Genomic DNA, 14,468 nt, shown 5'->3' on the forward strand with positions numbered 1-14,468 from the left:
TCCCCTCAAACTCTCCTGAGTTTAAATTTCACCCCACTGAGTTCATGCCTGTTTGAATATGGACAAGAACATCAAAACAACCACTCAAACAGGTTCTCCAGATCTAGTGTTCCACTCCAACTCCTCACATATTCTAAAGACACTGTAGCCTTTTTTCATTTTTCCAGGTGTGTCCATTACAGATAACCAACTCAAACCATTAATTTTTGGCTTGAAATGACTGAACAGTAGCCAAGGAATATGTCAGCTATAGAAAAAAACAAAAAACCCAAAGCTAAATAGCAGTGTGTCACTCCAATACAGTAAGGATTTGCAATCATTTTTTACATCACTGAAGACTTGATAAAACAATAGACCAAATGAACTGGAAACAATCTGATAAAGTAAAGCAGTCTCACATATAGAACAAAATAAAGGGAAAAAAAATCCCTTAACACATGGAAACACATATGAAAATTTAGTGAGGGCTGTGAACAAAAGATAATTTGCCTGCAAAGATTAGCTCAGGACATTTACAGGAAAGAGAGGTAGAGAAAAACAGGCTTTAAACACTTGGAAAAAGGCAAGAATCATGCAAATTTTCAAAAGAAATAATCTGCAACTGCTACAAATGTTCTGCCAAAAGCTCATCTAGATCAATGTAAAGATCTTGACACACTCATTTTCATATACACAGGTCTTTATACAGCTTTTAAATGCACTATTATAATGAATTACTGCATAAAGAAAGAAACCTGAAATGGCCAAGGAGGTAGAAGTAAAAAACCGAGAAACAGATTCTGGTGGGACACTCAGAATTTGCTGAAAACAGAGACCAGGTTTGGCAATGGCCAATCCCAATGTTTTACCTTTATAAAATCTTACTGAAGGGTCATTGTGTGTCCTTCTTATAAGACAATCTTAATAACAATGATTGAAAAACTTAATTACACTCATAAAATTTAAGTTTCAGACATTATATTTAATGATAACATCAACAGTTAGTAGTAAAAGCTGCACAGCAACTTATTTATCCTTGTTAAAATGATTAATGGATGTGATTTTATTCTTGCCCTTGTATGCTGAGCAATCATTTCAAAATTATGTTTTTCAAAGGTTGAGTATGAAAAAAAGTTGCTGGTTTTACTCCATGGTAAGTGACTATCACTCCAAAATAGTCACTCCTTCACTCCATAACTGACAAAGAAGAAAGTAAGTTATTTTGTACCTTCCTTGTCATGAATATCCAAAATATCACAATTTCTATGAAAATTTTAAGGAATCATAATTGAAGTTGAAAGATAGAACAAAAAGTATCCAAATCTGTGAAGCATTTTTTTCCTTGTCTACTGTGCAGCTCCAGTCCTTATTCATCTTTATGTCTTTGAAGACTATTCATTATTTTATTTTACCTTTATTAAATAAGGCATTAACAATTTGTTCTAGGTAAAAAATAAAAAAAAAAATCCTTAAACCCATTATCCTACCATTCATCTTAATAACTCCTAGTATTTTTCCAATTAATTTTATCAACATAAGGCTCAGCACCTACTTTGGGGCCTTAGCAGTGACACAACTGAATCCTTCTCTCAATGGCTTTTTCAATGGACCTCAACTTCTATTTGATATAAACATCTTTTTTTCTTTCAGTGTAATCTTATTAAACGGAATGATGCTTAAGAACAACAAAGCAGAATTTTCTATCTCAGGGAGAAAAAATAAGAAAAATAAATGGTTTAAAAAATGCTCAGTCAATTGTAAAATAAGTTTGTTGTCTATTTGAGATTGCTAAACGAAGTAAATTAGTGAACACCCTGTCTTGAATCCTGTTAACAAGAATTTGGGTAGATAATGCTTCATAATCTAGCTGAAATAGTGTGGTTCTTAAATTAAAAGTGTTTTTTCCACTTGAACAGCACTATTTTAAATAACAAATAAATAAACCCTGAAATCTTTGCTAGTTGAAATAAGTAAAAAATATCTGTGGATGCCCCACTAGGAATGACAAAGCCCAGAAAGCTTCCAAAAAACTTGAGTTCTAGTCCCAAACTGTCCTTAAACTGCACTTTAATTCACATTTTATAATACTTACATTTAATTGTGTGCTAAATTTAAATTAAAGGTCAAATTAATCCAGAGTGAAAGAAGTCTCTACAGAGCAAAGCACAAGGCTCAGTTTTGGGCCACTGTCACAGCCAGGGAACTTTGCCACAGTGACCTTTGGTGTGACCTGCAGCAGTTATGGCTCTGCTGGGGACCACAGGAAGACAAGTCTGTAACATCTCTTGTACTTCACACACTAGAAAAGCTTAAAAATTTACACAACTATAAGAAAAATATAAAACTGAAGCTGTGACTTTCTGGATAAAACAGTTAGATTTACCAAGCCCATGAAAAATGATTTCACAAGAAATGCAGCTTCATTACTTTCAGTGTTCAAAGACATTTGCTATGACTTCAGTTTTATTATGGAGTTTTCAGAAATAAAAGGCCTAAGAAAAACTTTAACTGAGACAAATCTTTAAACCACCTTTAAAAACCTGGCATGGATGCTTTATGTATTAAAGGGAGAGTGGACTGTTAACACCATTTCAACATGCTCAAATTGTCAGTTTTTTCCCAAAAAGTGAATGTTTCTCCTTTTGTGGTAAAACAAATCAGTCATGCCTAATGATATTGTATTTTTAACAAGAAAGACTTCAAGTTAAGGGATGATTTAAAATTAAGCTCCATGAGGTATAGATCACCATCAATCACTTGTGAGTGATGACTCAAGGGGTGTCTCAACATTTATATTTACCTTCTTAACTTCCAATTAACAATCAAACACAGAGTGTGTCATAACACCCTTTACAGATCCTCTCTGAAGAAACTGCAGGTTTTGTTTTGAAAAAAAAAAATCTTAAAAATTATCCTTAGTCATCATGATCATGCATGCAGTTCTTGTATTATACTTTATTTTGAAACAAGTTAAAAGCTAAGAAAGTTCAAAGCTCCTCACCAGGTTCTTCAACAGTGTTGATAATTCTTTAGTAAGTGTGGAAAATTTTACAAAAGCCGTGCCAAGATCTGGATTATCCCGACTTAAAAAATTACTTCCAAATTTATCTAGTACTTGTGCATAGTTTTCTTCATTTTGAACATGATCTGCAAAGAAAAATCAAAAGTAAGTTTTTTTGTAGCCAATTATAATTTTAAGCTTACTGCAACTTCAAACAACAAACTAATAAACAGTACTTTGAGAAAAGCCACAAGTCAATACATTTAGTGAAAATTAAAAGAATTTTAAGATTAAAAAGAATTATTTAGCAATAGTCATATATACGCTTTTTAAATCAGCAAGCCGAAATTTGTAATACAGAGATGAAGAAAACTCTGTAGCTATTGACAGAGTAATAAGATCAATAATACATCAGTGAAACAATATAAGATTGTTTTGTAAACAACATTGGAATTTTTACCTGCCCACTACAGGAACTTTCATCCATACATGAACTTTTCTTTTGAAATGTTGGACATTTCAAAAAAGAACAAAAGTATCAGATAAAAAAGGCAAAAGTATCAGATTTAAATGTAAGAAGGCCAAGTCTGAATCTGACTGTAAGTTCAAAAGAAGAAGCATCTTACAAAGGCTCCCTTTCTGCCTGCTTTGTACCCTGAGCTATCCCAGATAACAGAATTTGTATTGGTACACAGCCAAAGACTCATCCCAGTGTATTTAATAGCACACTGCATATACAGAGAGGTCAGAACCAAGACAATGCAGTTGAAGCCAGGGAAAGTGAGAAAAATCCTTGACTCAAGAATGAATTTGAAGCTCTTGTATCTGAAATGTCCTTCCTGTTTCTGTTTAGTTTCTTTTCTGGCATGTGTTCACATAATTTTTGTTACTTCTATTTTATTGTCTTTAAATAGATAATTTACCTCTACAGCCCTTTGGGAAAGGCTTTATCACCTTTATCTCTCTTAGAGGATATTACCAGTATTAATTAAATCAATATTTAACTTTAATGAATTGCCTGGGCTTACTATGTGGGCTTTTTTCTGCAAACCACAAACACAAAACCACAGAGTTACAGCACAAGATCTGTGTAATGCAAGGGAGGAAGGGAAAGAGAGAACAATTACCAGGAGGTACCATGGGGTTTTTTCCCTCAAAATCCCCAAGGTTATTTATTTTTTTAGTTCAAGTTATGATATTGCCTCAGAGTATCTGAATTACAAGTTATGACTCAGAGAAAAAGGAAAAAAGAAGATGTAAGTTTCAAACAATTCCTCCATGAATTCAAACAATTATTCCATTAATAATGTCTCATAAATAATGTCTCACAATGCAAAAATCTATTTGGGCACTAACAAATAGCTGATGAGGAGTTAAACAGTTAACTCTTCTAAGGTATTGCAGATACTCAAACAACAGTGCACCAGAGCTCCAACAAAAAAAGTCAAAACCTGTTAAAAAAGTACAATCCTTATTTACCAATACCAAGTCCCAAAGCTCACACATCACATCAGTCACATTCTAAAAAAATCAGACATTAATACTCAGGTTTTCAAGAGGCCAAATATTTAATCATATGTTAATACAGAATTGCAATTCAAGCCATATGTTTTTAAGAAAACTGTTCCAAAAGCATACAGTTTTAATCAAATAGCTTAGCACTGAACTCAAGGAAACTACTACATAACAATAAAATATGCATTTTATTTTGATGTAAAAGCTTTTGCACAAATACACACAGAGGATTTTATCTATGAAGGAGCTTCAGCTCAAGTCCTAACTGAGTAAAGCTCAAGCATAGCATATCCAGCTGTGCTGAAGGAAAAGCAAGGATAAGGGAAGGTCAGAAAGAGCCCTGCTAGGTCATAGAATCCCTGTCCTTGCTTGTGAAGCACTTTTTCCACCACAGTATTTCCCAGCATTTTGATGTTAAGTACTGTGTTGTTTCATAGAGCATTTTAAAAAATTATTTCATAAAGAGAGTGAAAAAGAGCTGAAGAAGCTTTTTTCCTTTATCTGTAGAAAGGCAAAAGAAATTCCCGGTCAGAAAGAGGAAGCAGGAAGCAGATCATTGTCCTAGAACAATACAAAGGAAATTCTCAAGAATCCCAGACTACAAATCACCTAAATCTAGAAATGAAGTTTTGATGGTGAAGTAAAAGGAATACTCCTATACTTACTTCTGTAATTGCCACACAAAATGCAAGTATTCTGTAAGAATAAGAAATTTTCCATTTCTATGTAAGTATCAGTGTAAATCTTGCAAAAGGAGATTAAATATTTTCTATTTTCTATTAAAGAGGCAAGGCAATTCCCTACTCAACCGTAAATGCACATAGCTGAAAAATTAAATCTGCAATGTAGCCTACACTAAAATAAGGAATGTGAAACCTGGCATGCTTAGAGCAAAGAGCATTCTTTAATCTCACTCTAGGTGCCTCATGCACTCAAATTACTTCCTAATGTCCTAATAGAATTTCCTTTGCATACAGAAAGCTCTAATAGGCATGACAATATTTACTTTCTTACATACAAGTCCTCATACAAGACTTCAATAACCCTAAGAGTGAGACAGGATCACTGACAGCAGCATATACAGGGAATAAGATTTGTCTTCCAGAACTGAATCATGCCTTTCCAATATTGTAAGCAATGCTCAGCACTGGGATGAAAATAGAACAGCTTTCCCAGGCAGACATCCTGCTCCTTCAGCAGCTCCCTGAGGTGTGCCAGAATCATGGAACACTGAGCAAGGGCTCTGCACCCACTGACAAACACAGCTCCCTTCAGAGGGAATCATGGAAAACTGAGCAAGGGCTCTGCACCCACTGACAAACACAGCTCCCGCCAAAGGGGTCTCACTCATTCCCTTCCCAGTGGGAGCTGGCAAGGCCCCCAGCCCCTGAGCCCATGCTGAGAATGCCACCAGAGTGTGGCAGATGTGCAGTAAAGCAGCACATCTGGACACAGCAGTGGCACTTTCTGAGCTGAATGAAAGCGGTGCATCTCCTCCACAACCCACACCTTCAACCCTGGCAACATTCAGCACAGAATTTCCCTTTGGTCTGAGAAAATCCTCGCAGCTCCCAGTGCACAGTAATACTGTGGCATCCCTTATGTCTGAGCTCTAACGTATTTTGGGGAAATGTTATGAGGAAATAACAGGAATGTCTCTGGAGATGCAGATCCAAGCAGCTCAGGGAGGAGGGGCAGCTCTCAGCTGCCCTTGGCTGCACAGCAGCACTTCCAGAAGCAGGGAGCACAGAGCTCTGAAGGACTCCCAGGGCTCAACCCCACCTTGCACTGCATTCCCAGGCAGTCACCTGCAGCTCTCCATGCCTAGAGTGACCCAGTGGGAAACTATTCCCAGGATGAACAGAAAATACCTAAATGAGATTGCCAGAATTTGTACTCTTTCACTAGAACCCACAGCATTCATTAAATGCTGTGCTTATTTTCCACCCCAAAATTATCAGAATTTTAGCACATGCCTCTGAGCCTAGTGAGATTTCTGACTACTTGTGTATATTAAAGAAGGGTACAGAAGTACAAATTCTGTGAAGAGAGGTTAAAGGATAGCGTTTATATGCTGGACCTACAAAACACATGACTGAAATTAAAGGCTTAAAATTTCCTTCCTCTACAACAGTTTTGTTCAAATATATCATCCTGCAAACACTGAAAAACACAAGCACAAAAAAATTAAATAGTTTACAGAAGAAAAACACTACTTTTGTCATTGATTATGCCCAAAGAAACCTGAAGAATGTCTAAATTAATAAGAATTAATTCTGCATTTGTGGTTAACAAAAATAAAAATATTATTTCAGAATTTTGATCAACTCTAAACTATTTTTAAGCTTCTTCTAAAACAGCTTTGTTCCATGGATAGCGAGAGGAAAAATAACCAAGGTCAGAGCCAACATGCATTTATGAATGAAAGATGACTCAGAAAGGCTTTAGAAAAGCAAGAAAGCTGGCAAGGTTAAAAAGGATGGCAGAAATTTTATTTGGAATAAAAAACACCCTTTCTCATTTCATTCTTCACAAGTTGAAATATAATGAAAAAATAATAGAAAAAAATTATTTGACCACCATAAATTGTCTGAACTTGATAACAATACTGCCTTCTGGAATGAGATTGCTCAAGGGAAAAGTAATAAAAGCCTCTTTCCATATTTCAGAGCAAGAAACATCTCACTGTGTCTGCAAGGTTCTCTAGATCATCACAGTACAAGAGCACTGAGAGATAAGGCAGCTCAGAAAAGTAAATTACTTCTTTTTGCATCTCTGTTCATCTCTGACATGTTTGAAGAAGCTCTCATGGAAAAATTTTCTTTCTGTTCTGCTTCAGAGGGCTTATACCAAATCTAACAGTTGAAGAAACACAGCATTCAATATCAAAATGTTGCCATATTGGGCTTAAACCCTTGGGTGCAGTTCCTGTCCCTACTGCCCAAAATTCACTCCTCCTCTTCTCTATTTTAGAAAAGGAAGTCTGTGCTTCCATTTTGGAGAAAGTGAGGATGATTAAATGCAATGGTTTCTGTAAAAAAACAAAAAAAAAAAAAAAAACAAGAACCCCCCCCCCAAAAAGACAACACAAAAAAAAAAAAAAAAACCAAACCCAAAACCAAAACCCAAACAAACAAAAAGAAAAACCCCAAAAAAGCACCCCTCATACTCCCTAGAGCTGCTGAGTTTAGAAGAGAGATACTGTGAGTAATAACAGAAACAACTCAAACCTATTTCAAGATACAGAATGGTCCACAGAACAGTTTGGATTCATCCACCAAAAACTCCTCTGGCTCTGCTCTAGCAAGATTTGGCACTTCAAAGCCTCTTACAAACTTTCATGCCCAGAACATTTCATGCCTCAATTTCATATCAGATGAGCTGTTTTGGTGGGTTTGAGGTCAATGCCAATTTGAGACATGGCAGGGACACTCTCCTCCTCAGGTGACTTAAGATCTGAAGAACATGAGCATGCACTAGGAAACCTTGCTCAGGAGAATTTAACTAGATTGATGCAGGACTGTGGATGATAAAGATTTACATTAATTCAAATTCCTTGGACAAAATAAGTTGCAGAAGTCCATTAAGAAGTATCAACCATCAAATATAATTTCTGACTCAAGGTAATTCCTGGCCTTTATGTCAGTGTGAGCTGAGAAAGTGCTAAACAAAGTGCTTAAAATACACTCCATCTTTGAACCATTTTTCTTCTTCCTCAAGCATCTGTTGTTGAACACTGTGGGAGACCATGAGGACTGCTGATTTATCTCAGTACCTTTGGTCTTGTATGGATTTTATGCTTTTATTTCTCCATTGTGTAAACTCTTTTGATTATATTTGGGAGTTATCCCAGGGAAATAATGAAAAAGACCTATTGAAAAACCTACAGCAAAAATAATTGTGCCATCTACTGCTGTAACAATTCAATCCAAATCTTACAGGAAAGGAAGCCAGAACAGATTCTCCATGAAGTTCAGGACTCCTGCCATAAGAAGGGCTCCTAGTTACAGACCCAATTGATCATGCCAGAAGACAGCAAGCCTGACAGGGAGCAAGGGGTGAGAAGGAGGTGTCTGTCTGTCTGTCTGTGTGTCTCACTGGATTCCATGAACAGTCCTTTCCCATATAACCTTTTCAGAAATGAAAATAGGGAAGGGACATTTCTAAGGGTTTTCTATACTCTTGTGTTGGTATATTTTAATTTCCACAACAGTAGCTCTAACAGTAAATATGACAAATGGATGAGGGAAGTACAGGAAGAACAGAAAGTATTTGGGTGATGTTAAAGCTCTTTGCAACAGACCAGAGACCCTTGTGGTTGATAATTCAGCACTGGAGAGGAACAAATCACACCAAAAAGTTCAGCCCTCCTAAGAATTCCGTATGAGACACTGCACTGTGCCACTGTCACTAGTGAAATGTTACTCAGGAAAAAAAAAAAAAGACAAAGAAAACAAAAAGATCTAAACCAAACCAACCACAAAAAACAACAACAAAAACAAACACCCAAAGAAACCCCTCAACCCAAACAAAACAATCCCCCCCCCCAAGAAAACTCCCCACAAAACCAAACCAATAAAAACCCAAAAGAAACAAAAAAAAACCAAAGAAACAAAAAAAGCCCACAAAAAACAAACAAGCAAAAAAACCCCCCAAAACCAAAGACATAAAAACAACCCAAAGAAACAACAAAAAACCCCCAAAGAAACAGAAAAAACCCCAGCAACCCAAAACCACTACAACCCAAAAAAACTAGCTATGGCTTTTGGTAGAGTATGAATTGGATTACTGAACTGAAAAAAGAATTTCTATTGTCCCTGAATAACTCTTTCTCACCAGTCCAGCTGGAGTTCTCAAAAGAGGATTTTGAAGCAAAGGAATACTACAAAACCTTCTCCTACTTTAGTAAATTAAATATGGTAGCAAACAAATAAATTTGTAAAACAAAATTCCAATTCTGGGTTCTCAAAATGTAGTCAGAGGCTTTCTTTCGATATATAAAAATAGCCACATAATACTTTCTTGAACTGATGAACCCCAATTCTTTTTTACAGCTGTTTCTAGAATGTTTTACTTAAATATCAACGAAATCCATTTTTATCACTGGAGCACAAGAAAATAGCTGGTTCAGCAATTTTCCTTGTACAAGGAGACAAAATGAGCTTGAGTTTTGATTCACTTCACATTTATTTTTATAATGTTTCACATGTGTAACATGTTTTTGGTCTTGGCTTTACTGATCCCGGTTTATCAGTCACTGCCTGAACTGCCTCCTGCACACAGCTTTTCATTGTAGTGCCTATGACAGCAGCACTCTGAAGAGGGAGCCAGAGGATTGTGTATAAAGCTTTGGCTTTCTTGAGCCAAAAGAATTCTTACTAACTTGTACCTTTGAAACAAAGCTTGATAAAAAACCAATTTAAAATGTAAAAAAAAAAAAAAAAAGAAATTAAAAGCCAGCTACCCATCTCTGCTCCTTTTTAAGTGCAGAGCACCCAATGAAAGCCATTAATCCAGCTTCTATTGCTTTTATTCAATGCAACTAATTCATCACTGAGTACTGCTTTACTTATAGGCCTTAACAACCATATTATTTTTATCCCAAGATTCAAATGATAGCTATTTATATTATTGTTTTAAACCAGGCAGAAACCCCTTGAATGTGTTCTACATTTTTCATCAGTTTTGAAACTCTATTTTCAAAACTCTGTTTAAGTAAGTACTGTCAAATAGAAAAGCTTACTGGAGCATCTGAATACTTCTAAAAGCATTGAACTACACTGGCACCAAAAACTATTCTCACTTTACATCAGGCTTCACAGACTACTGGGAAACATTCATCAACAACTGAAATTACAGCCAAGTAAAGCATGGTGCTAGCAAACCAACATCATTGATTGGCAAATGAGAATAGTTAAGAATCTACACAATATTGAAAATCCCAGACACTTCCATAAACTCAGAAACTAAGAGCACTCAAAAGTAGTTCTGTATATGGAAAATATTTGCTAAACTGATCATTATTATTTTTAGGAAATTGGAACTGGGATTTCCTCAAATCATATATTTACAGCCAGAAGACTACTGGCAAGTCCACAGCTCTGTTATCCTATCTGTCTTTGGCACAGTTTTTAGAACTTAAGAGAAGAAGAGGTAGAAGCATTAGAGTTTTAAAACCAAATCTGTATATTGATGTGTTTGATCACCATTTGTTACTGCACTCAAACTGATTATCAATTCATATTCTAACTAAATAAACTCCCACCAAACTATTATAGTCCCAGTAAAACATCAACAGCATCTTCAAGCAAGCAAAACAATTATATAACTATACTATTTCAGGTAAGAAGGGAAAATACATAATTTTGATTTTAGGCAAGAAGAGAAACACATCATGAAGGGAGAGTAAATGATGACAAAACAAACCCAGAATTTTTTAAATTTACTTTTAAAACTTTTAAACAAGTTCTAAATCTTATTTCACTTCTAAGTGCTTTCTAAAAATTCAGTTGAGAACGCTTTTTTGTCATTGCTCTAATTAAAGGTAAATGCTTGAAATATTATGACAGCAAAAAAAATTACCTGTGGGATTCTCCCAGAGGCCATTGAGAAGGAATATGAGGGTAAAAGAACTAGAGAGCACATTAATCTGATGTATAAGCAGAAGTAAAGAAAGAAAATTTTGAAGTCCAAACACTCCTAAACAGATAGGCATTTCTTATGCTATGCATGTCAACAGGATGAACTGCAAGACATCTCAAACTTGAAATTAAATGCTTTGGCTCTTGTAAAATTGAAAACAATGTCTTACCTTGCCCCGAACTATATATTGCTTTCACAGATTTTTTCACCTTCTGTAGTGCAGTTCTGTCTTGATCCAATGCCTACAATAACAAGAAGTAAACAAACTTCAAATATTTACTTCATTGATTGCCAGAATATACTTTAACAACTAAAAAGAAACCAACAAAACAAGTAGTTTCACAGGCTGGAAAAAGCTGCAGGTACAACTGATTCAGCCTGTGGGAAGGTCTGGGGTCATTCAACCCCTTCAGGACGAATTAAAGAATTGAACTGAAAATGCTCTGACAACAGAGCAGAACAGTACTGACAGCACTAGAAGAAAAATGCCATTTTAGTTTTGCAAAGGACAAAGCATTTATTCAATTGCATTTTATTTTGGAAAAAAACCCAAGAAAAGAAATAGCAGATGCTTCTACACTAGCCCTACAGTTTCTACTACAACTAAATTGCTTGATAACATCTGTGGCTCTCCTACAGTAATAGCGTTTGTAGACACAGATCACAACACTATCCCCTGCACCAAATTTCACAACATAACTCTAAAAGTACAGCAGATGAAAAGCAGTAAATCAAAATAAAGGAATAACACTTGATTTTGTGCAACATAATGTGACTGAAGGACTAATAACAATAATAATAATAATAATAATAGTAATAAAATATACATTTTCAGGACTACATCTTTAAGAACTTCAAATTTTCTGCAATAGTTCCAAAATCCAGTATAAAACGTTATTAGGTAATGATGAATTGAGGATTAGATTTCCAATCATACACAGAAATGCTTAAATAGTGTGCTATATTTTTTCTCCATTTAGATCACAGGCAATTTCCCATCACCTAGGTAATGTTAGATTAGTGTTTGCAGTATGGCAGTGTTTGCCATATTAAATTCACTTCCAAATCACTGGAGATTGGAGAACTTGTACTCAGAACCACTGTCAGGACAGCAGCACAACTGAGCATGGGGCCTGGTAGAGACCACACCATTCACACTGCAGAGACCCTTGCACAGCCCTGTTATCTAAAAGTTCAAACTCTGGAGCTCCTGGGGGTCTGAAGCCTGGCAGAACAAGGCACAATGTCAGCCACTCCTACAGAGGGACATCACCAGCAAGACTGAGTGGAAACACCCCATAAGCAGAGCTTCCACTGCCAAATCTGAGATGGTTTTGACAGTAAAAGCCTTAGAAAACCTCATAGCATCTTCCAATACCTGAAAAACTAGGTCTGCAAAACAGCTGGAGAAGGAGGTTTTTATAAGGGCATAGAGTGATAGGAGAAGGGTGAATGGCTTGAAACTGAGAGTAGGCTGAAATCAGATATTAGGTAGAGATTCTTTTCTGTGAGGGTTGTGAGGGACTGGCACATGTTACCCAGAGAAGTTGTGATTACTCCATCCCTAGAAGTCTTCAAGGCCTGGATGAGGCTTTGAACAATCTGGTCTACTGGAAGGTGCTCTTGCCCATGGCAAGGACATAGGAACTACATGATATTTAGGTTTTCTTCCAACCCAAGACATTCTACGATTCTATAATTGAAGGATATTCCGCTGGACATCAAGAAGCACCAGAAAACCACATCGGGAGCTCCAGGTCAACTACAGCATTAAGCACTGGAGACAGGTAAATGTGAGGGTTCTGCTCTTCAGTCAGTTCCAAACACTGAGTGCTCCTCTGTGTGAACACTTCCAGTAGGAATCCATACAGAGAGAAACCAATTAACATATAATGGTTCTGTTTTGAGTAGCCCAATTTTAACCATGCAAAATGTTATAGCTGAACATGATAATCTGTAACAAAAAATGGAATGTTTCTGTTCCTTAACTGGAAACAACCATTTTCTAAGATCATGCAATCACTCCTGTGGCAGCTAAAACTAGAACGTTTGGAACCACAAAAGCTGTAAAAATGCCTTCTGAGGCTATTTATCTCTAGGGGTTTTTTTCCATTTACAGCAGAACAATGGATTAAAACATTAAGAACTGCAAACATCATTACTTCTTTTGCTCCTCACTAAAATAGTGGGTTTGATTTGACTTACATCTTGCCAGGAAAAGTTACCATTTTTAAATGTAATAAAATATTGGGAACTCAGTGTTCCTTTCCAAGACAGTGCACAGCAAGTGCTTCTCTTTGATTCCTTTGCAAATGCTGTCAAAAGCTTTTGCTCCTGCCTGCCTCTACGTCAGGCAGTTGCTATCATACATTTCTACTGAAGTTCTTTCTATCTTCAATGACCAGAAAAAAATAATGACTCATTTGTCTACTGAGAGTTTGAACACAAGATAAGAATTTGAAACCAATATTTTGAAAGAAAGACAATGGTTAACATTGATGAGATTGAGAGATAAAACTTTGCACTAAGGTCTGGTACTGAAGCAAATTGGACATTTAGGAGAAAGAAACAAATACAAAATCCCCAGGAAACTTTCTCCTGAAGTTATTAATCTAAAAGACTATGACAAGCAGACTAGAAAAATTTTCTAAATTGGATTTGGTATTGAATTAGATGCAATCACTAATGTGAGAGCAGGAGGAAAGGGAACATTCATTATTTTAAAAGAGGAATCACTGAGTAAAGCAATATACAAAGATGACATCCACAGCCTGAAGGAGCCAGTGATCTAAGTGAAAATGACATCACAGGCCAATTTTGTATTTTTATACTTGCAAATACAATTTTTACATAAACTACTTCTTCATAGTCCAAAACTATAAATAAAGCACACTTACATACCAAGTACAAAAAACCTGTTATCTGGGGTTGCTTAGGTGCTTTTGGGTGTTGAGGTTTTTTGGTTGTTTGATTTTGTTTTGTTTATTTTATATAACTGGAGACAGATTGTTTCCAAATATATTACATTCCTCTTAGATGTCTTTTCCTTGTAACTTTTAGGTGCACTCTGCTGCAAACTAATTAAGTTGCACTCAATGCTCAATTCAATTATTATTCCAGAGTAATATTACCTTCTCAGCATCTTAGACAGGAACACCCTTGCTTTCCCTTGTTAGGTGAAAACGAGCTTTTGCAGTATCCATTAATTTTCATTTTGAGTATTTAGAATACTAAACACTTTAACTGCTTATCATTGAAGACACAAAATGTGATCTTCCATTAAAAGTGGCATACATTTATGTAAGTGGAAATTTCAGTGTCTTAGGGAGCC

General features: G+C 35.9%; 1 protein-coding gene across 4 annotated transcripts in view; it reads right to left on the minus strand.

The window, feature by feature from the left end:
- Positions 1–14,468, minus strand: part of ASAP1 (ArfGAP with SH3 domain, ankyrin repeat and PH domain 1) — a 123,761-nt gene that overhangs the window by 56,128 nt on the left and 53,165 nt on the right. For all 4 annotated transcript variants that reach the window (XM_064706692.1, XM_064706694.1, XM_064706695.1 and 1 more), the window contains exons 3-4: positions 11,307–11,379; positions 2,981–3,126 (exon numbers count right to left, since the gene is read on the minus strand). In XM_064706692.1, coding sequence (XP_064562762.1) covers positions 2,981–3,126; positions 11,307–11,379 — 219 coding nt within the window. The remainder of the gene's footprint in view (positions 1–2,980; positions 3,127–11,306; positions 11,380–14,468) is intronic.

Source organism: Zonotrichia leucophrys, chromosome 2 (genome assembly GCF_028769735.1).
Source record: "Zonotrichia leucophrys gambelii isolate GWCS_2022_RI chromosome 2, RI_Zleu_2.0, whole genome shotgun sequence".
Taxonomy (NCBI): Eukaryota; Metazoa; Chordata; class Aves; order Passeriformes; family Passerellidae; genus Zonotrichia; species Zonotrichia leucophrys.